Source organism: Oncorhynchus kisutch, linkage group LG25, assembly GCF_002021735.2.
Source record: "Oncorhynchus kisutch isolate 150728-3 linkage group LG25, Okis_V2, whole genome shotgun sequence".
NCBI lineage: Eukaryota > Metazoa > Chordata > Actinopteri > Salmoniformes > Salmonidae > Oncorhynchus > Oncorhynchus kisutch.
Window position 1 is genome coordinate 15,258,652 of NC_034198.2, and position 21,200 is coordinate 15,279,851.

Genomic DNA, 21,200 nt, shown 5'->3' on the forward strand with positions numbered 1-21,200 from the left:
GCCTACTATATATATATATATATATATATATATATAGATAGATAGATAGTAGGCCTAGCCTATAGAAAAATGATGGGATCCTCACTCTGTTTTAGTCAAATTATATATATATATATATAGTGCCTTGCGAAAGTATTCGGCCCCCTTGAACTTTGCGACCTTTTGCTACATTTCAGGCTTCAAACAAAGATATAAAACTGTATTTTTTTGTGAAGAATCAACAACAAGTGGGACACAATCATGAAGTGGAACGACATTTATTGGATATTTCAAACTTTTTTAACAAATCAAAAACTGAAAAATTGGGCGTGCAAAATGATTATCTTTATGTTTGAAGCCTGACATGTGGCAAAAGGTCGCAAAGTTCAAGGGGGCCGAATACTTTCGCAAGGCACTGTATGTATGTATGTGTGTGTGTGTGTATATATATATATCAACTTTCCTAATAATAAGCACATTGCTTCATTTACAACAGGAATAGCCTATCTGTCTGGCATGAAAATGAACAATTGGAAAAGCTTTCTCCATTTGCTATTTAAGTGCATAGACGACATGCATTTTCCCCCCTTTATAATAAAAGCATCACATGGATAATTGCATTTGCGGTCACTTTAGATAATGGGTTATAGCCTACTACCGTGTGCATCTCTGTAATGTGCATTGCTATAATGTGAAGAAAAAGCCTAATAGTTTATCAACATTTTAAGCTAAATGTTCTGATCTGTTGCATCAGCCACATTGCATAACAAAAGTTTTGATTCAAGTGGTTGTATTAATTTGGACTCTATTGCAACCCAAAACGGTTCCAGACTACGTTTGGAATATTTATTTCTCGCATAGAATGTCGACTTTTGTACTATGGGGGACAGTAGATTGACATGCTGGTTTAGGGGAACATAAAGAAAAACAAACTGTGTGTACACACACACACACACACACACACACACACACACAGTGCCTTCAGAAAGTATTCAGACCCCTTAACCTTTTCCACAGTTGTTAGGTTACAGCTGATCTAGCCCCCCCCCCCAAAAAATTTGGGGAACAATTGTGAGTGTGTGAGACAGTGTGAGCGAGAGAGAGCAAGACACTTACCTGTGCTGGTTCGGACCCTCATGACAGCATCGAAGCCCATCGGCTTCTGAACGTCTCGCCGCAGATCATTCAGGAACCGCTCACGGTCCGTCTCGGCCTGACAAACCACACAGACAGCGAGTGAAGGCAGGTAACAGGTGGACGTGGTTACACCCAAACGAGCCCCGCCACGTTGCGTGCACGAGAGTTGTAAAATTAAATTTACTCAAACGTTATTCAAACATTTCATCCACACCGCTCGTGCACGTCAACAACGTAGCCTCGCGGTAAAAACAGAACTTGGTTCCATTTGAGACGCTTGACGCACTGCAAGTCCCACCTCTCGCATCTAATGATTGGTTTTCAGGAGCATTCAAACCCACGTGGGTATTTGAAAGATGAACAAGGAGTGATTCAATCGTAGGTAATTTAGGGCTGCGGCGGTCACCAAATTGTGTCAGACGGTTATCGTCTCGAAAATGACTGTCGGTCTCATGGTAATTGACCATTCATTAACATAAAACACATTTAGCATCTCCAGGCCTCCATGCACACAAGTCGCTGCTGCACGCCTTTGGAAATCTACATAAAAGTCCATCACAATAAATCCACGTATTTTAGGCACGTCTAAAGAAACATGATGATATTTGTCCCTATTCCCGGAGCGAGTGCGCATATGAAGTGCCTATGTTGACCATAAAAAAGTGTTCATTTGAAAACGGGTACTATACGCTAGATTGAGCTATGAATGATACAAACTAGAGGTCGATCGGCATGGCCGATTTCAAGTTCAGAAATCGGTAATCGGCCTTTTTTGGACACGGATTACGGCCGATTACATTGCAATCCACGAGGAGACTGTGGCGGGCTGACCACCTGTTACGGCGGGCTGACCACCTGTTACGGCGGGCTGACCACCTGTTACGGCGGGCTGACCACCTGTTACGGCGGGCTGACCACCTGTTACGCCGGGCTGACCACCTGTTACGCGAGTGCAGCATCAAAAGGACCTTGTGGCTGCAAGGAGCCAAGGTAAGTTGCTAGCTAGCATTAAACTTATCTTATAAAAAAAAACTATCTTCACAATCACTAGTTAACCTAGTAATATCACCAACCATGTTTAGTTAACTAGCTTGTCCTGCGTAGCATATAATCAATGCAGTGCCTGTTAATTTATCATTGAATCACAGCCTACTTCGCCAAACGGGCGATGATTTAACAAAAAGCGCATTTGTGGAAAAAGCACAATCGTACCTAATCATAAACATCAAAGCCTTTCTTAAAATCAATACACAGAAATATATATATTTTTAAACCTGCATATTTAGTTAAGAAATTCATGTTAGCAGACAATATTAACTCGGGAAATTGTCTCACTTTTCTTGCGTTCAGTGCAAGCAGAGTCAGGGTATATGCAGCAGTTTGAGCCGCCTGGCTAGTTGCGAACTGTGAACTAATTCGCCAGAATTTTACATAATTATGACATAACATTGCACAACCTTCAATGTAACAGCAACGCATTTTGACTTAGCGTTGCCACCCGCTCGATAAAATACGTAACAGATCCGTATTTCACTGAAGGAATAAACATTTCTCTAAATGATAGTTTCCGGATTTGACCATATTAAATGATCAAAGGCTCATATTTCTGTGTTTATTATATTATAATTAAGTCTATGATTTGATAGAGCAGTCTGAGCGGTGGTAGGCAGCAGCAGGCTCGTAAGCATTCATTCAAACTTTACTGCGTTTGCCAGCAGCTCTTAGCAATGCTTGCTTCACCGCGCTGTTTATGAATTCAAGCCTTTCAACTCCTGAGATTAGGCTGGCAATACTAACGTGCCTACTAGAACATCCAATAGTCAAAGGTATATGAAATATAAATGGTAGAGGGAGAAATAGTCAACGCGTCATAATTCCTATAATAACTACAACCTAAAACTTATTAACTGGGAATATTGAACCACCAGCTTTCACATGTTCAGAGCAAGGAACTTAAATGTTAGCCTTTTTACATGGCACATATTGCACTTTTACTTTCTCCTCCTCATTATTTATGAGACTAAATAGATTTTATTGATGTATTATATTAAGTTAAAATAAAAATGTTCATTCAGTATTGTTGTAATTGTTATTATTACAAATATATATATATATATTTTTTTTAAAGCCGACATCGGCTTTTTTGGGTTCTCCAATAATCGGTATTGGCGTTGAAAAATCATAAAATCGGTCAACCTCTGCAAACCTTAGAATGTCTTAGAAACAAAAACATATCCCGTATGGGCTGCATGCTGCAACAATGGGCTGCATGCTGCAACAATGGGCTGCATGCTGCAACAATGGGCTGCATGCTGCAACAATGGGCTGCATGCTGCAACAATGGGCTGCATGCTGCAACAATGGGCTGCATGCTGCAACAATGGGCTGCATGCTGCAACAATGGGCTGCATGCTGCAACAATGGGCTGCATGCTGCAACAATGGGCTGCATGCTGCAACAATGGGCTGCATGCTGCAACAATGGGCTGTTGACAAAAAAAAGCTTGCTCTCCGTTCCTGGACTCAGGCGGCGAACGCTGTTCTCTCAAGTGATCATATTTTCACCCAAGAGACTATTCTCAAATGTAATAGTCTTTATTAATATGTACCATTTGTTTCGATTTAGAAAAGCCAAATGATCAAATGGGCAGAAACGGGGCAGTGGGAAAAAATATATATATGTCATCTGTATGTACTGGAATAGCAAATGGAGGCTGCTTTCACGCAGTTGGATACTCTGGTTTTATAGCGGAGCAGCAGATAAATAAATAGAGTAGCAGCCGGGATCCTCTTTTTAGTAGCAACCATCAAAACTCTGCTTTCAACACAGGATTGCATATAGAAATATCTAGGCTTATATAAAGAACACTTATTTCACTTCACGCGTCGACCACTGAGGAGCAGGCAGCCTCTCGCTGCGTGACAAGTGATACACCGCATGATACAGTTTTGATAAATTGTTCGATGTGATTTTCCATAGCATTTGCATTGATGTCAGAGTGGTTAGAGGGACAACAGAGCCCTGAGTACCAAACCACTAACGGGTCGTTACCAAGATGGGTACTACCAACACATGTCCAGAGTGCAAAAATACCATGACTTTTTACCCCTTTTTCTCCACAATTTTGTGATATCCAATTGGTATTTACAAAGGAGAAGGCCGAGAGCCGAAACACGACCCTGCCAAGCCGCACTGCTTCTTGACACACTGCTCGCTAAATCAGCCACACCAATGTGTTGGAGGAAACACCTACAACTGGCAACCGAAATCCCTGTGCATGTGCCCAGCCCGGCACAAGGGGGTCGCTAGAGAGCGATGGGACAAGGACATCCTGGCCGGCCAAACCCTCCCCCCCCCAAACCCTACCCAGACGACGCTGGGCCAGTTGTGTGCAGCCTCGTGAGTCTCCCGGTTGCGGCCGGCTTTTATCTGTGGATTAACACATTGATGCTCTCTGAGCTCCTAGAGGTTAAGAATTTAACATTTAAATTACCCTAATTTTCTAAGTCATGTCTCCCCCATGCTTGGCTTGTCCTAAATAAGTTGATTCAACACGGTCGTTGCTAGAATTTCAATAACAGAGTTGTGTTATAAGCAGTTTTAGGAGGACATAGCCATTTCCCCCCCCTGCCTGCCCTTCACCCCGATAGTTGGCTGCCATCTGTCACTGGCCAATTGAAACTAAAGGTAAACTACATCGAAACAAATTTCACACATAGGCCTATAATAGATGTAGCCTAAAGACGAGATTAAACTGACAATCTGATGGGTGATATTATCTTCAATTGCCCTGTTAAAAACCTCTTTAAGGATCCACCCGGTTTCTTCAATTTTCACCTAAAATGATCCAATCTAACTGCCTATAGCTCAGGACCTGAAGCAAGGATATGCATATTCTTGGTACCATCCATCAATCAAGAGAGAGGTGTGTCTCTCACCTGGAAGTAGGTGTATTTGTAGACGGAACCCCCGGTGGAGACGGGCACCACGCCAAGCGTTGCCACGTCGACGTACTGGTTGGGAAACAGGAAGAGGTCTACACAGCAGCCCTGTGCTACACACTCCTTAGAGAGGTTACTATAGAAACCAGACTGGGGCTGGAACAGAGACTGGACAGAGAGAGATGCATAGGCCGAGTCAATGACAACCACTAGCAGATAGAACACTTTCTCCAGAATGAGGGTTCTTTATGTGTTGTGTCTAATTGCAACAGTATCTGCCACACAGTTGCCATATCAGTTTATCTTGTCCTTATTAGTATGTGTGTGTGTGTGAGAAAACATGTGTATGAGTGTATCAGTGTGTTTGTGTACCTTCTCCTTGTCTGTTCCCACTAGTTTCTTGTCCTCTCTATTCTTCAGTTTCCCAGGAGCCTCAGCGATGGGCAGAGTGGAGTGGAACACAAACAGCTTCCCGGCACAGTCTGCAGCCTTCAGTGCCTCCAGTCCTGCCTGAATGACTGGTCCAAACACAGTCTCAGTCTCCCTGGTGTCTGCAAACATCTCCGGAATCTGGTCTAGCAAACTGACACACACACCAAATGAGTCTACACAACTTAAACCAGTTGCAAAGTCTGGACAGATGAGAAATCTGCTTCAATACATGTGATGGATATAAATGTTCATGTGTGTTTACCAGGGCTCCAGACAGTGACCCGTTGGCTTAGCTGTGCGATTAAATGAAATGTGATATTTCTCAATCTTCCTATTTTTTGGGAGAGGCTTAAGCCATGATTTGGTCAAACAGTAAAGTGCATTATCCTGATGATTCATGTAATGAAAGTTCATGCCCTGCGGCTGCCTCCTCTGTGACGAGCGAGCCTCTCACGGCCTTTCCCGGGAGAAAGAAAAAAAAAAAGCATTCTGATTGTATAACATTTTCAAATCCAATTGCAGGGTAAAAACACAGGTATCCTGTGTAACGCTGAGAGGAGGTTCTGAGCTTTATGTAGGTACACTTTCTCAACTTTGACTATTAAGCCAAATAGCAACTATTTTACAACCCTGGTATTTGATATGGCTTTGAGAGCAGCCATTGCATTTGCACAGGTTTTTGGTAGTAGGCTACAACTGCAGTTTATATTTTATTTTAGGACATTACATTTGCTGTTAGATTAACATATGACTACTAGCAGTGGGTTTTATACTTCGAGTTAGCGATCTAGAAAATGTGTTTTGAGTTCCCACCTAGGGGGTGAATTAGCCCTCCCAAAAAGTATCCAATGATATTAGTGCACATAAAGATGTAGGCAAATGAATCTCTATTGAACCTATTTTAACAGTAAAATATAACCGCCTAATTGTCAACCCAAAATACATGACAACCACTGGATTAGGATGCGCATCAAAATAGTTTGAATCACAACATGCTAGAAGAAACATTTCATTTCTTAAATGTCATCTAAGTTGTTGATTGCACTCCTTAATAAAGCACTGAAGATGACTCATGTCATGGAATTAGTTCATATTCAGTTAAGAGTCATTTACACAATGCTAAGCATATTTATGCATTTTCCTACCCATCCTACTGTTTTACAGAACATTGGCGCTGTGAGATTAGATCACGGGATAGGTGCCACGACGGGAACCTTAAGTCTGGAGGCCTGGTGGAGATGTGTGCGCTTGCGTACCTCTCGATGACCATCCGGCTGTCGTTGACGCCGACCAGGAAGCCGTCGAGCAGAGGGAGGAACATGTCACTGACGTCACTGACCACCATCATCTGGGGCTGGGCCAGGCTGGACTTGACGTTGTAGAAGTGCAACACCTTGTTGTAGGTCACAAAACCCACACGCACCACCGAGTCTGCCTCTGGATTCTCCCTGGAGGGTGAGTTGGGGGGGGAGAGCAAATGTCATTAATTAGCTAGTGGGTGTGTGTTTACATGGGTGAATAGTGTGTGTGTGTGTGTGTGTGTGTGTGTGTACCTGGGCAGGTAGTCCAGTAGAGTCTTGAGCTCCTGACAGACGATGTTAACCATGCCGCTCTTCACGGCGTTGTAAGACACATCGATGAAGAAGATGAACGACGGGGGCTGGGGGAGCTTATTGTTCTGAGAGAGAGAGAGAGAGAGAGAGAGAGAGAGAGAGAGAGAGAGAGAGAGAGAGAGAGAGAGAGAGAGAGAGAGAGAGAGAGAGAGAGAGAGAGAGAGAGAGAGAGAGAGAGAGAGAGAGAGAACGAGAGAGAGAGAGAGAACGGGAGAGCGTGAAAGAGAGAAGAATTTAGACGAGACAGTTCACATAACGGCACAGCCTTTCTTTGGTCGAGAATCTCTGCTATGTGCCAAACCTGGTCATTGTGACGACAGAATCTGGGTCTTCATGAAAATCTCCTGCTCCAAAATAGCGCAACGCTACGGGCCTCCAGTCTTTTCTAAAAGTAGACTCCTACCTTACAGTAGTCGACGGTGGCCACAAACTCGTAGCTGCCCTGAGAGAGCTCTGGCCGATCGTAGCAGTCCACCCTCTTCCCTGTGTGGTCCAGATGCTGGAAGTAGTGGGGAGGAACTATGGGAGAGAGAAAGAGGGAGTGTTATAGCAAAAAATAACATTGACGCCAGAGACACACAATATCACCCACGCGCACATACCCTCTGTGACGCAGCTGCAGAAGCCACACTGGAAGCGGCGTCCGCCCTCGATGAACTGCATGTAGGGACACATGTAGGCCTTACAGCGGTTACAGCGGATAGGACCGCCGTCCCCATGGTCCACGATGTACGGAGGGGTCTGAGGGGGGGGGGGGTCTGTTTAGCATCTTATACCGTAGTTCAAACCCAGAAATGGCAGAGGCCTCAGATTCGTGCGAACAAATTAAGCACATACGAGAGAGACAGCGAGCAAGACGTAAGAGAGTGTTTTGAGAGGAGGAGAACAGACCAGAGGAGATTGAGGGGGTGTGTGTCTCACCTCGTCGGGGGGCAGCATAGCCAGGGGTTTGATTACAGCGGCCAAGGGGACCTGGGACTGTTTGGCCATGTCGGCGGTGCAGGGCATGTTGTAGGCTGTACAGCGGATGAACCGCGGGCTGGCATTGCCCTGGTCTTTCACCTGGAAGTTGGTGGTGACCAGGGGTGGAGCCTGACCTTTGACCCCAGTGGTGAACGGCTCACTGCTCTTGTTGACCCGGTCATCCTCAATCACCTGAATCTGAGGTAGAATGAGAAAGCGAGTTTAACAGACACACTAATGTTAATTTGACAGAGGGTGGAGTATAAAAGACATGCAGGGGAAGAATCTATCCACCACACACAAACCTATTCTCCTGCAGGAGAGTAAAAAATAACAGATCTCCCAAAGAGAACAGAGAAGATGAACCAAAAACCATTCTATAATATAAACACAATGACACAGCAACCATGGCAACAGTGCACAACACACCAACACTACTAGGGAGGGCTTAATACGCAGATGTAGCATGATTGTGGACAACAAAAAAATGCAAGGAATATGGGCTAATTTCAGGGTGCTAGGAATTGTGGGCAAATGTCCGAAAGCAAGGAATTATGGGTGAGTCGTGTGTGAGACACTGCAGGCTGGCATGCGAGGAGGAAGAGAAGAGGTGGGGGGGGGGTGGTCAGAATGGACCAATGACCTGCTGGTCAGACATAGTAACATTGGTATGCTTCAGAGGTTCTGGGCTCAAAGGTTAGGGTTGTAGCAGTTACAGAGAAGACTGCTGGGCTGGAGATAAGGTAATGCTGAGCTGTGTGCTTTTTGAGTTTCATTCATTTCAGTTCCCCCTCAAAAATGATGCATTATGTGGGTTCAATGCTGTAACAGCATAGCATAAAACAATTGATGGTAAAACAACTTATTAGGCTCCAACAATCACTTACTCACATACTTTCCTTAAATAAAATATTTGGGTTGTGTACAGCGCATTTGGAAAGTATTCAGACCTCTTCCCTTTTTCCACAATGTTACATTCAAGCGTTACAGGTTGACATTTTTGCAAATGTATACAAAAAAACAGAAATACCTTATATAAGTATTCAGACCCTTTGTTATGAGACTTGAAATTGAGCTCACATGCATCCTGTTTCCATTTCTCACTTTATTTGAAGACTTACTATTTCATTCCAAGTCATCATATTATCTGTGCTCAGGTAGTAGCACCCAGCCATCTACACTACATGACCAAAAGTATGTGGACACCTGCCTGCTGTACATTTCATTCTAAAATCATGGGCATTAATATGGAGTCCCCCCCTTGCTGCTACAACAGCCTCCACTCTTCTGGGAAAGCTTTCCACTAGATGTTGGAACATTACTGCGGGGACTTGCGTCCATTCAGCCACAAGAGCATTAGTGAGGTCGGGTACTGATGTTGGGCGATTAGGTCTGGCTCGCAGTCGGCATTCCAATTCAAAGGTGTTCAATGGGGTTGAGGTCAGGGCTCGGAGCAGGCAAGTCAAGTTCTTCCACACAGTTCGACAAAAAACATGTCTGTATGTACCTCGCTTTGTGCACAGGGGCATTGTCATGCTGAAACAGAAAAGGGCCTTCCCCAAACTGCTGCCACAAAGTTGGAAGCACAGATTGATCTACAATGTCATTGTATGCTGTAGCGATAAGATTTCCCTTCACTGGAACTAAGGGGCCTAGCCCAAACCATGAAAAACAGCCCAGACCATTATCCCTCCTCCACCAAACTTTACAGTTGCCATTATGCATTGAGGCAGGTAGCTCTCTCCTGGCTCTCCGGCGGTCCCGTTCTGTGAGCTTGTGTGGCCTACCACTTTGTGGCTGAGCCATTGTTGCTCCTAAACGGTTGACCTGGGGCAGCTTACTTGTGTATATACAGTACCTGTCAAAAGTATGGACTCACCTACTCATTCAAGGGTTTTCCTTTATTTTTTACATTGTAGAATAGTGAACACATGGAATCATGCAGTAACCAAAAAAAATTAAAACAATTGTGTTACAAAATTTAAATATATTTTATATTTCAGATTCTTCAAAGTAGCCACCCTTTGCCAAGAGTGTCAAGCTGTCAGAGGCATTCTCTGAACCAGCTTCATGAAGTAGTCACCTGCTTTAACAGGTGTGCCTTGTTAAAAGTTCATTTGTGGAATTTCTTTCCTTCTTAATGCATTTGAGGCAATCAGTTGTGTTGTGACAAAATAGCCCTATTTGGTAAAACACCAAGTCCATATTATGACAAGAACAGCTCAAATAAGCAAAGAGAGATGACAGTCCATCATTACTTTAAGACATGAAGGTCAGTCAATTCGGAAAATTTCAAGAACTTTTAAAGTTTTCAAGTGCAGTCGCAAAAACCATTAAGTGCTGATGAAACTGGCTCTCATGAGGACCGCCACAGGAAAGGAATACCCAGAGCTGCCTCTGCTGCAGAGGATAAGTTCATTAAGAGTTAACGGCCTCAGAAAATGCAGCCCAAATAAATGCTTCAGAGTTCAAGTAAAAGACATCTCAACATCAACTGTTCAGAGGAGACTGTGTGAATCAGGCCTTCATGGTCAAATGGCTGCAAAGAAACCACTTTTAAAAGGAAACCAATAAGAAGAAGAGACTTGCTTGGGCCAAGAAACACGAGCAATGGACATTAGACCGTGGAAATCTGTCCTTTGGTCTGACGAGTCCAAATTTGAGATTTTTGGTTCCAGCTGCTGCGTCTTTGTGAGATGTATAGTAGGTTAACGGATGATCTCCACATGGGTGGTTCCCACCGTGAAGCATGGAGGTGGTGGTGTTACGGTGCTTCGCTGGTGACACCATCAGTGATTTATTTAGAATTCAAGGCACACATAACCGGCACGGCTACCACAGCATTCTGCAGCGATACGCCATCCCATCTGGTTTGCACTTAGTGGGACTATCATTTGTTTTTTTAATAGGACAATGACCCAACACACCTTCAGGCTGTTTAGGGGCTATTTGACCAAGTAGAAGAGTGATGGAGTGCTGCATCAGATGACCTGGCCTCCACAATCACCTGACCTCAACCCAATTGAGACGGTTTGGGATGAGTTGGACCGCATAGTGAATATGTTTAAGACCGCTAAATAAGAACCATCAATCAATTAGATGTATTGTCAGGTAGAGATACCTAAGCAACTGCTCTCTATCCCTCGTGTCTATCGCTCTTCCTCTCCTTGTCTTTCTGCTGGACCCACAGGCTTGCCTGGGGCAAGAACCAATGAGAACAGGCAGCTGGAGGCACATTGGATTCTGGTCATTGTAGTTAATTGCAACGTTTTCTGCGCTTAACAATGATGAGTTGGACAACATGAAATCTTTATAGAGATATTGCACATTGAGCTCAGAAAAAATATATAAAACAAATGGAATTCAAATAATTGAACCAATGTCGGTCAATTAGTTATTTAAAAGACGTAAATAAAACACATTTCAGTGCTCAGCACTAAGGATAATGGGTTAAGGGGAAGGGCATAGGGGTTAGGAGGTAGACAGGACTTACTGGGCTGGGGATAGCGTCTGGGTCTATTCTATGTCTCGATTTCTGCACAGCCGGCAGCTCAGACGCTTGCTTTACATTCACAACAGAGATTTGTCCAGCAAATTATCAAATCAAACAAAACCAACAGAAAAGAGGGGACAGAGAGAAGAGGACGTAAATAACTCAATAGCAGGATTATTAGCTCCCTGACTGACTCTGATTATTGGTTATAGATTAGTCAGTCCTCAGAGAGAAGCCAAGCAAATAATCTGTGTTTGATGCACATGCTCAACAGACTGGGTTAAACTGTTAGACTGCACGCACACACACACAACATACAGTCCAATACCTAACATCATTATCACCAATACACTATCACAAGATAAAGTGAGCATGTGTTACCAGGACGGATTGTGTGTGCGCCTTACCGGGCTGGGGATGGAATCAGGGTCCAGTCTCTTCTGTGCAGGGGGAGCGGGTGCAGGGGCAGGGCCTGCTCCGTAGTTCTGCTGCCCGGGATAGTGCGGGCCTGCATAGCCGGGCTGGGGCCCTCTAGGCTGCCCAAACGCACCTGAGGAAGAAAGTATTGATCGATTATAAACTCTACAGGGTGGGCTTACGTTCATTAGCTGGCAGACGTGACGTCCCAGACACCCTGGACCCACTCTCTAATTCGCATACCGCCCCAACAGAGCCACAGATGATATTGCACTCCACACTGCCCTCACCCACGGACAAAAGGAATACCTACGTAAATGCTGTTCATTGACTACAGCTCAAAGTTCAACACCATAGTCGCCTCCAAACTCATCACTAAGCTCAGGACCCTGGGACTTATCACCTCCCTCTGCAACTGGATCCTGGACTTCCTGATGGGCCGCCCCCCCAGGAGGCAAGGCTAGGCAACAACACATCCGCCACACTGACCAACACGGGGGCTCCTCAGGGGTGTGCTTAGGCCCCTCCTGTGCGCCTGGTTCACCGACGACTGCGTGACCGCGCACGGCTCCAACACAACATCATTAAGTTTGCTGACGATAACGGTTGTAGGACTGACTGATCACCAACGGCGATAAGGAACAACAACCTGGCAGTATGGTGCCACGACAACAACCTCTCCCTCAACGTCAGGAAGACAAAGAAGCTGATCGTGGACTACATGAAACAGAGCACACCCCCACCCACATTGATGGGGCAGTAGTGGAGCGGGTTGAGAGCTTCAAGTTCTATCCATGTCAACATAACTAAGGAACTAACATGGTCCACACACACAGTTGTGAAGAGGGCACGACAGCACCTCTGACATCAGGAGGCTGAAAACATTTGGCATGAGTCATCAGATCCTCAAAAAGTTCTACAGCTGCACCGTTGAGAGCATCTTGAAGGGCTGCGTCGCCACTTCGTACGGCAACTGCAAAGCACCCGACTGCAAGGCGCTACAGGGGGTGGTGAGTAAGATCCAGAACATCACTGGGGCTCCCTGCCATCCAGGACCTCTATACCAGGCGTTGTCAGAGGAAGGCCCAAACGTTTGGCCCGCGGGTGGTTTATTTGGCCCCCAGATTTGAGCAAAAAGAATAAATATTCATTTATTTTATTATTGTTGAACAAAGACTAAAAACACCAGGAAATCAGCTCCAGGTGATTTTAATTGAAGAATTCTGTTCCCAAGTATTCCCACGCATAATAGAGAGACGTGATCGTATACAAATGTAAGAAAGCTTTTAAATGATTATGATTTAGGGAACATAACTATTTGGCTTCTTGCGGTCAATTTGCAGTCTACAAACTATTTGTAATTATGTTCCTAGTCACTTTACCCCTACCTATTTGTACATATATACTTTAATTACCTAGTACTCCAGCACATTGACTTGGTACTGGTATACTGTATATAGCCATGTTATTTTTACTCGTGTTATTCACCATGTATTTATTCAGTGTCACTATTTCTATGTTTTATTTTATATCTTTAACTCCGCATTGTTGGAAATGGTCCTGTAAGTAAAACACTTCACTGTTAGTCTACACCGGTTGTTTACAAAGCACGTGACAAATAACATTAGATTTTATTGATTTGACTAGAATGACATTTGATTTCCACATCCATTCTGACTGCCAAATACATTCTATTACAAAAACTCCAGACTTGCCAAAAGCAAGCTAGTGGTCTAGCAGAAGATGAACAGGGGTTTGAACATGGTGTACTCACCATTCTGCTGGGTTGGGTATCCTCCCTGCATGCCAGGCTGAGGAGGCTGCTGTTGCTGCATGGGGCCGGGGGGAAGGTGATTGGCCTGCTGCTGGGACATGGAGGGGGGTGGGATGGGGCCTCGAGGAGAGGGCCCAGAGTGGAAGGGAGGGGGTCCGGGTTGGGACTGGGGCTGTGGACCTGGGTACTGGGAAGGGGATATAGAGATAGGTGGGAAGGGGCCAGATTGGGAGGAGGGAGGGAAAGAGTGCTGGGTGAGAGGAGGGGGACCAGAGTAGGAGGCCTGGGAGACTGGAGGAGGGGCGGAGTTGGGGAAGGGTTGCTGAGCAGGGGGGCCAGGTGGGAAGGACTGCTGTTGGGAGACTGGAGGGGCCTGAGGTTGGCTGGGAGGGCCCAAGTATGGAGAGGAGGAGACGAAGGGTTGGGAGGGATGGTGGGCAGAGGGGAAGGGTTGTTGTTGGGGGGGAGGGGGGCCACCATAGTAAGGCTGGGAGGCTGCAGGTTCACTGGGAGGGGGAGGCTGGGAGGGGGCAGCAGACAATGGGGGAGGAGCTTGCGTATAGGAAGGTGGGGCTGCAGAGGAGTATGCAGCACTGATTGGAGGCTGGGAGCTGGGATGGTGAGCTGGAGAAAGAAAATTCAGGTAACTAGGATTGTGTTTAGCAGGTGCAAAGTTTGGCACGAAATTCGTCAATCAATCCATTTCTTACCATATCCCGGCCCAACAGAGGTGGGGGGACCGGACCCGATCTGCATCCCTGACATCTGATTGGTAACCTGTTGCATGGGGGGCGGAGCACCGTACTGCTGGGAGTAGGAGGGGTGTGGCCCGGACAAGTTCATAGCACCGTGGCTATACGGCTGAGACACTGGCGACCTGGACACACAAACAACTTGTCACATACACACCTTCACACACACACAACGCTGTCTATTATATATACTGTGTGTGTGTGTGTGTGTGTGTGTGTGTGTGTGCGTGGTCTGACCTGTGAGCTGGCTGGGCCATAGAGTGATCCATAGGTGGGGGTCCGTTCTGAGAGTCTCCCTGGGGATACTGGGAGTACGCCTGGGGGGTGGAGACTGGACGGGGGGCAGAGGTAAGGGGGCCTCTGGCAGGTCCTGAGAGAGAGGGGGGAGTTAGGCACCTGCCTGCAAATGACCACAGGTTTGAAGCACAGCGGATGGCATTCAGAACGTCCTAACGATCAGCTAGGTTGACCATTACGTCATCAACGTTAAATATATGATTAGGCCTACTCCCAGACAGAAAAACCTGCATAGATTCACACCACTCGTTGGTCAAATGAGTCATCCTGAAGCTAGTCATCTCAGGTGAGAAACTGAAACCTTAGATTTTGAACTTCAAGTGGGCCATGGGAACCCTTGCTCTCAACCAAATGATCAGCAGGCTGTAGAAGCATGTAGGTAGGGGAGAGGGGCGGCAAAGAGAGAGAGCGAGAGAGAGCAGTTACCTAAGTCAAGAGGAGAGGACAGGTCAGAGACAGGGTTAGCTGCCACAGCCTTAGAGGGAAAACTGGCATAGGGAGAGTAACCTGAAAGACAAGAAAGGAAAGAGACAGTGTACAGAGGCAAGAATAGGAATGTAGAAAGCCAGGGAGAATGGAGGAACACATACACGCATAATATGCTTATTCACACAGGTCTCCACACACACACAAACAGGAGTAGGAGCAACTAGAATCCCTATGGTTGTTGATGCATTCACACTACAAGCAACCACATCCAAACACACACAAGCTGCCAGAAAACGATGGTGGGAAAGGCAGGGGGTGGACTTTGCGATGAGTTCAGAGAAAGAGGGACAGAGACAAGTTTTACCTTGCAGACTGTAAGCTAGCTCGTGGGAGGAGGGAGAGAAACAGAGACAGAGTTGCTTGCGAGACAGAAGAGGTGGGTTAGGGTTAAGGAAAGAGAGAGACTTACCTTGTGGTGGAGCCCCAGGCTGGTAGGCTGCAGCGGGCCCGTTGTAGGGTCCGTAGGGGCCAGGGTAGCCTCCTCCCAGGGGAGCGTAGCTGGGCTGGCCATAGCCAGGCTGGGGTGGGCCGTACGGAGAAGCCATGGGAGTCTGCTGGTTCACATTCATTCTCAGTTCATACCTGGAGCTGGGAGAGGTTAACATGCATTTAGCACTCCAAGCAGGGTTTGATTTATACCTTTGACTTCACTGCCCTAACAATACTAGTCTGGGCCAACGTGGATCTTTTGAAGTTCCAGGGCGTGCCCTGCCTTGTGCCCTGTCGTTGGAAGTGAACCCTGGCTATCTGAGCCGAAGAATTTAAAGTCAAGGTGGGGAGAAAAAAAAAAGGTTGATGTAGAATCCATAAAGGTTCCCCTAGAGGGAAAATATGCCCACTCAGCACAACCAGGCCAGCCCCTGTGTACTGGAGTCAGTATAGTACTGTAGGGCTCCGGGCCAACACTTAAGACATGGGCTCCATCTCAATAGCGTCCTCATCTCGCTCTCCATCAGTGCTGATGTGAACAATCTGGACAGCTGAGAGCAAATTCCTAGAGAGCATCCTATCATGTGTCAGATCACTGCAGTAGAGAGAAAGACACTAGAGTTATGAAAAATTTAAACTACTAATTGACCAACATCTGTTCAAATAGTTAAATTCCATTCAGGTCAGGTTTTTTGTGAGCCAACACCATTTCTCTAGAGAGAAATCAAATCATTCTCAAGAGAAATCAAGTCGAGAACTAAGTGGGACACTGAAATGCGTTTTCATTAAGCAAATATTCAACCTAGTTCAGTGCAGAAATGTGGTAATTAACTACAACGACCATACTCCACTGCACCCGTTTCTGGCTCGGGCAGAGACGGATCGGAGAGGAAGAAGCATTGCGAGAGGTTTAACTCTCGGGCAAAATCTGTCCAAAATAAGCCCAATGCTTTTCTATGGTCTTATTTTGGACCTAATCTTGTCGCCTGCCTTCCCGCCTTTGGGACAACAACTCCTATTGTTAGGGCGGAGACATGAACATCTCGTCATTTTATACAGATCTCTGGGGGGATACACTTTTATGCCTGCTACGTTGGTCTGTGTTAATCTAAACTGATTGCATGAGAGCGGAATGCATGATGAGAAGGATAGAGAGCTTGTGAAAGGATGCCGTATCTACTTTGAAGAACTAGTCAAATGACTGGGAGACAGCTCTGCAGCATTCTAAGGCAGGCTAGCCTTGCTAAATAGGATGACCCAAGACAGTACAGTATGGGGAGCACAGAGATAACAGATTGTCTGCCTGGCTGGCTACTACCTGAGCAGAGATGATAACTAAGGAATTCAGAATATTCAAATAAAAACCAATAATATACACAACTGAAACATTTCATTATTTTATAGTAAGTTCCTATTTTTCTATTGATGTGGACCAGACAGAGACAATGGAATGTGTTCTGTTTCACCAATTGAATATTCACTGTTTTGGGCTTTGGATTTTCCATTAAAAAGCTCTAAAATCATTTTAGTGTCATTATTTCATAATGCATTTAATGTAAAAAAATAAAAAACTTTAAAAAATATATAGAATCGAACCGAAACCAAACAGACCTCAAAAAGCACTAAATTGCTCAGCACCATTAGCTAAATAGTCACAGTCCCAAACCTGCACAAGTGCACAAGGTTTGTGTCCAGAAAACATTCTCTTTTTGCATATTCTAATGTCTTTTTGGTCATAACTCCTGTGCTCCTTCTGTCCACCATATCATTTACACACAGACAGCCATGTGTTTGACCTTTAAAATTGCTACAACAAAGCATAGAGAAAACATGAAAACTATTTAGATATCGTAAATTGCCCGTAAGGTTGAAAATATGATTTTAAGGCCATATCGCACAGCCATACTTAGTACACACTTGGCCCCGCCTACATCGCCCGACTACAGGTCTGACAGGGCAATCTGATTTTGGCAAACAGGTCAGGTTTTTCCCAAATTCACCTTCTTTAAAAACACACCTAACCCAATTTCTCTTTATGTGAGCAAAATTTAACTGGTTTTCAATGAGAACGACAGATCTAGAACTCACACAGCACAAGTAGGATCAATCGACAGACCATGTTGACACACAAGGCTCAATCAAATATCATGTGACTGGCTATAACCAAGCTGACAGCCATATAATGGATAGAACAGTGTCCTGTCCTCTGTACACTGACACTAGAGGACAGCTACACCACCCACTTGTCAAAAAGCCTGTTAGCTAGCTATTGAGCACCCATTCACTTAGCTACCTCACCAACAACACGTCTTTCTTTTAAAGATGCAATATGTTCGTTTTTGGGCAACCCAACCAACTCCACATAGAAATGTGAGTTCTAGATCTGTCGTTCTCATTGAAAGCCAGTCTAAGTGTTAGATACGTTCTATCTGCGCTATTTCTATGCTTCCTGTTCTTAAACTTTGTATTTTACATTCTGTGATGTCCACCAGCTTCAAACAGCTGAAATTGAATATTTGTGGTTATGGAAAATATCTCACAGCCGTTTATGACTGCTTGTTTTGTCAAATAAGCTGAAATTAGGGGAATTAGTAGAATTTTTAAAACCAGGAAATGGAGGAGCGATTTCTGCATAGTGCAACTTTAAAACATCAAATGTGGTTACATGTAATCTAAACGTATCAAATTATTTCTCATGAGAGGGCCATAAAGAATAACTAGTAATGCTGCATACTCCAATAAAGTTAATCTCACCTTTCTGGTTAAAATAGTTTTGAATTGCTGGGGTGTAGCCACTTTTGGAGGACACAAGCTCAAGTACACAGTAGAAATGTGATAAAAATAAGAAATATTTTATGACTGTTTGAATAAGGCTTGAAATGACATATGCTTTCTAAATAAAGCATAAGCTAATTATAAAGCCACCAACTATATGCTTTCCCCTCCCTTATAACTGTAAAATACATATTTGAACGTTCGGTGTTAGAGAAAATGTGCTAATTCTCTAAATGTCTCTCTTGATCAAAACATCTGCCCTGACCTCTGAACGTCACACAGAGCTAGCTCTTGCTTGCCTTCCTGAACTCGTCCAGGAACTCGCCTTTCACCTAATATTAATCTCATCCATCTCTGACAAACAGAAAGTGTTTGTTAAAAATCCATGACTTATTTTTATTCTTTGTCACTTACCGTGAAATGCTTACTTTACAAGCCCATAACCAACAATACAGTTAAGAAAACAGAGTCCGGAAAATATGTACTAAATAATCTAAGTAAAGTGACTGTGCATAGATGATAAACAGTGAGTAGCAGCAGTTTAAAAACAAAGGGGGTGGGGTCAATGTAAGTAGTCCGGGTGGCTATTTGATTAATTGTTCAGCAGTCTTATGGCTTGGGGGTAGAAGCTGTTAAGGAGCCTTTTGGACTTAGACTTGGCTACAAATCGATCTCTGAATGTGCTATAGTGATGAAACCACTTGACTGCTGCGCTATGGTGTAAGGATTGCAGGCATGTGCTTTGTCAGTGGCTGTGATGTAAGGTTCAGCCAGGAGTTGGACAGTCAGAAGAGCAAATTAAATGGTAGGAGGGACATCCCAGTGTTTTCATATTTCACATCCCACGTCACACAGACACAACAAAATATACTACTGTGTCTGTGGGAACCAGGGCTATCGCTCAATGCAAGCTGTGGTGTCCACAGATCGATTTATAAGCAAAAATGACAGTCGGAACCAGTACCAGAACCACACAGGTCCCTAAACAGGGGACTTTCCATCTAAGAGGTTAAACATCTGGTTAAAGGCATTAACCTAGTCTGCCTAGACCTGACCTGGATGTTAACTCATTGACTTGCTGGCCTCATCTAACATAATTTGCATCTATTAGCTAGCTAGCCACTGGTTAGCCACTGGTTAGCTGTAACATGGAAATATATACCTGTGTGGGAACCCTAACCATATATATTTTTTAAAAGTGTGTATCAATTTAACCTATTGTTTTTAGATTTTTTTCTCTTCTTTCTTGTCAATATTAAAATAGAAGGTCCTTATGCTTCCAAATCCGTACCGCAGCCTTCATCCAATGGCTTGTGTAGTGTAATGGCACTGAGAGTCATGATTAAGGACTAGCCACTGCACTGGTTAACTTAGCTAACTAGCCACCTCGGCTGTAGCATTATTATATGATGACAAACACGGGTTCATTCGACACAGCTCTTTAAATAATTCAAGGTAACAGGTGCCACGGCTAGAAATACAATACCGTTGGATCTGTGTACTGTAGCTATTAACAGTTAGCGTTAGCTACAGAGCGTAACGGGCCTGTTGAAGGAAGAAACTGTCAAACGTGCTGAGCTACGGCTGGCTGGCTGGCTAAAGTTCATTGGATAGCCTACGTCTGTTTAGCAACTGGTTATCGTTCAAACGGCTAATTTGCTTGATCTATACAGCCCATTAAAGTGTGTTCAACTTCAATGGACAAGAGGAGGTATTTTAGGTTGTTGTCCCGTGAACTAACGTTTAACTACCAGCTAGAGACAAGCAGTCTCGTTGCGTTAACTAGCGCGGGTAACTAAGGCTAGTTCTAGTTGGCTAGCTAACCCATGTCGCATTTCACCGGGCTACGGTAGCTAAATCAATATTCATTTCTGTGATCAGAGAAACAATCAGCTTCTATACACGGCCTTGAGTAAAACACCACTAGCTAGCTAGCTAACCTTCATGTCAGTTGACGTCTTTGGGCCTACATACACGGAGTTGATTCATGACAAGAATCAGCACTCGCAGCAACTGAATCAGCTAAATAATGGAGCGTACAGCCAGTATCCTGCTGACGTTAGGTAGCTAGTTACCTAGCTAGCTATGCTACCACCGATTTCTAATATGTTTTCTTTAAAGGAACTGAAATACTTCACCAAGATACAACTCGACACTCACCTCAAAACTGGATAAAATAACGAGTTAGCCAAGAGATCGGTTGTCCCTGCTCACAACCGGTTCCGAAGGCCAGTGGCCGTCAAACTATTGCCGATGTCCGTCCTGGGGTGTTTCGCTAATCCTTTCCTCTCTGGTTTCTCTCCAAGCGGACATTCGCACCGGAACTGTCGTAGGTAGCTGTCTGCCACGTCCACATCCGGACACTGCGTCAGCTGAGCGCTCAATAACAACAGGGAGGTTAAGTTAAGGTTGTGAATTATGTAAATCTATGGTTTATTACACCTTTAACAGTGTATGGAACGTAAAGTTTCCTATTGCAGTTATCAATCTCCCTAAAATCGTATCTAACATTTTATTGTTTCGGTCTCAGAGGTTGATTCTACTTCATCATGGTGCTGTCCTTATCTACTAAACAAAAATGGTTAAATCTTTTTTAGGCCTGCTTATTTCCGAACTGAATATATATCTGCTGTCTGTCTTGGAAAGTTGTAACTTGTTTTGTACAGTAGGGACACTCATGTGGAGTTGAACGTCACTGGTCACATGTTT

General features: G+C 44.6%; 1 protein-coding gene across 4 annotated transcripts in view; it reads right to left on the reverse strand.

Annotated features, from left to right (window-relative positions):
* The window catches only part of sec24c (SEC24 homolog C, COPII coat complex component), a 28,240-nt gene extending 7,366 nt beyond the window's left edge, over positions 1-20,874 (reverse strand). Inside the window, exons 1-16 of one of the 4 annotated variants that reach the window (XM_031804774.1) lie at positions 20,652-20,874; positions 15,697-15,875; positions 15,225-15,305; positions 14,739-14,871; positions 14,460-14,626; positions 13,750-14,373; positions 11,966-12,108; positions 11,559-11,627; positions 8,024-8,263; positions 7,705-7,843; positions 7,506-7,621; positions 7,043-7,167; positions 6,746-6,937; positions 5,430-5,640; positions 5,055-5,225; positions 1,096-1,192 (exon numbers count right to left, since the gene is read on the reverse strand). In XM_031804774.1, the coding sequence (XP_031660634.1) occupies positions 1,096-1,192; positions 5,055-5,225; positions 5,430-5,640; positions 6,746-6,937; positions 7,043-7,167; positions 7,506-7,621; positions 7,705-7,843; positions 8,024-8,263; positions 11,559-11,627; positions 11,966-12,108; positions 13,750-14,373; positions 14,460-14,626; positions 14,739-14,871; positions 15,225-15,305; positions 15,697-15,856 (2,668 nt within the window). In that variant the 5' untranslated portion in view covers positions 15,857-15,875; positions 20,652-20,874. The remainder of the gene's footprint in view (positions 1-1,095; positions 1,193-5,054; positions 5,226-5,429; positions 5,641-6,745; positions 6,938-7,042; positions 7,168-7,505; positions 7,622-7,704; positions 7,844-8,023; positions 8,264-11,558; positions 11,628-11,965; positions 12,109-13,749; positions 14,374-14,459; positions 14,627-14,738; positions 14,872-15,224; positions 15,306-15,696; positions 15,876-20,651) is intronic. The other 3 variants (XM_031804776.1, XM_031804775.1, XM_031804777.1) reach the window with 3 other exon arrangements.
* Positions 20,875-21,200: the final 326 nt, after the last annotated feature.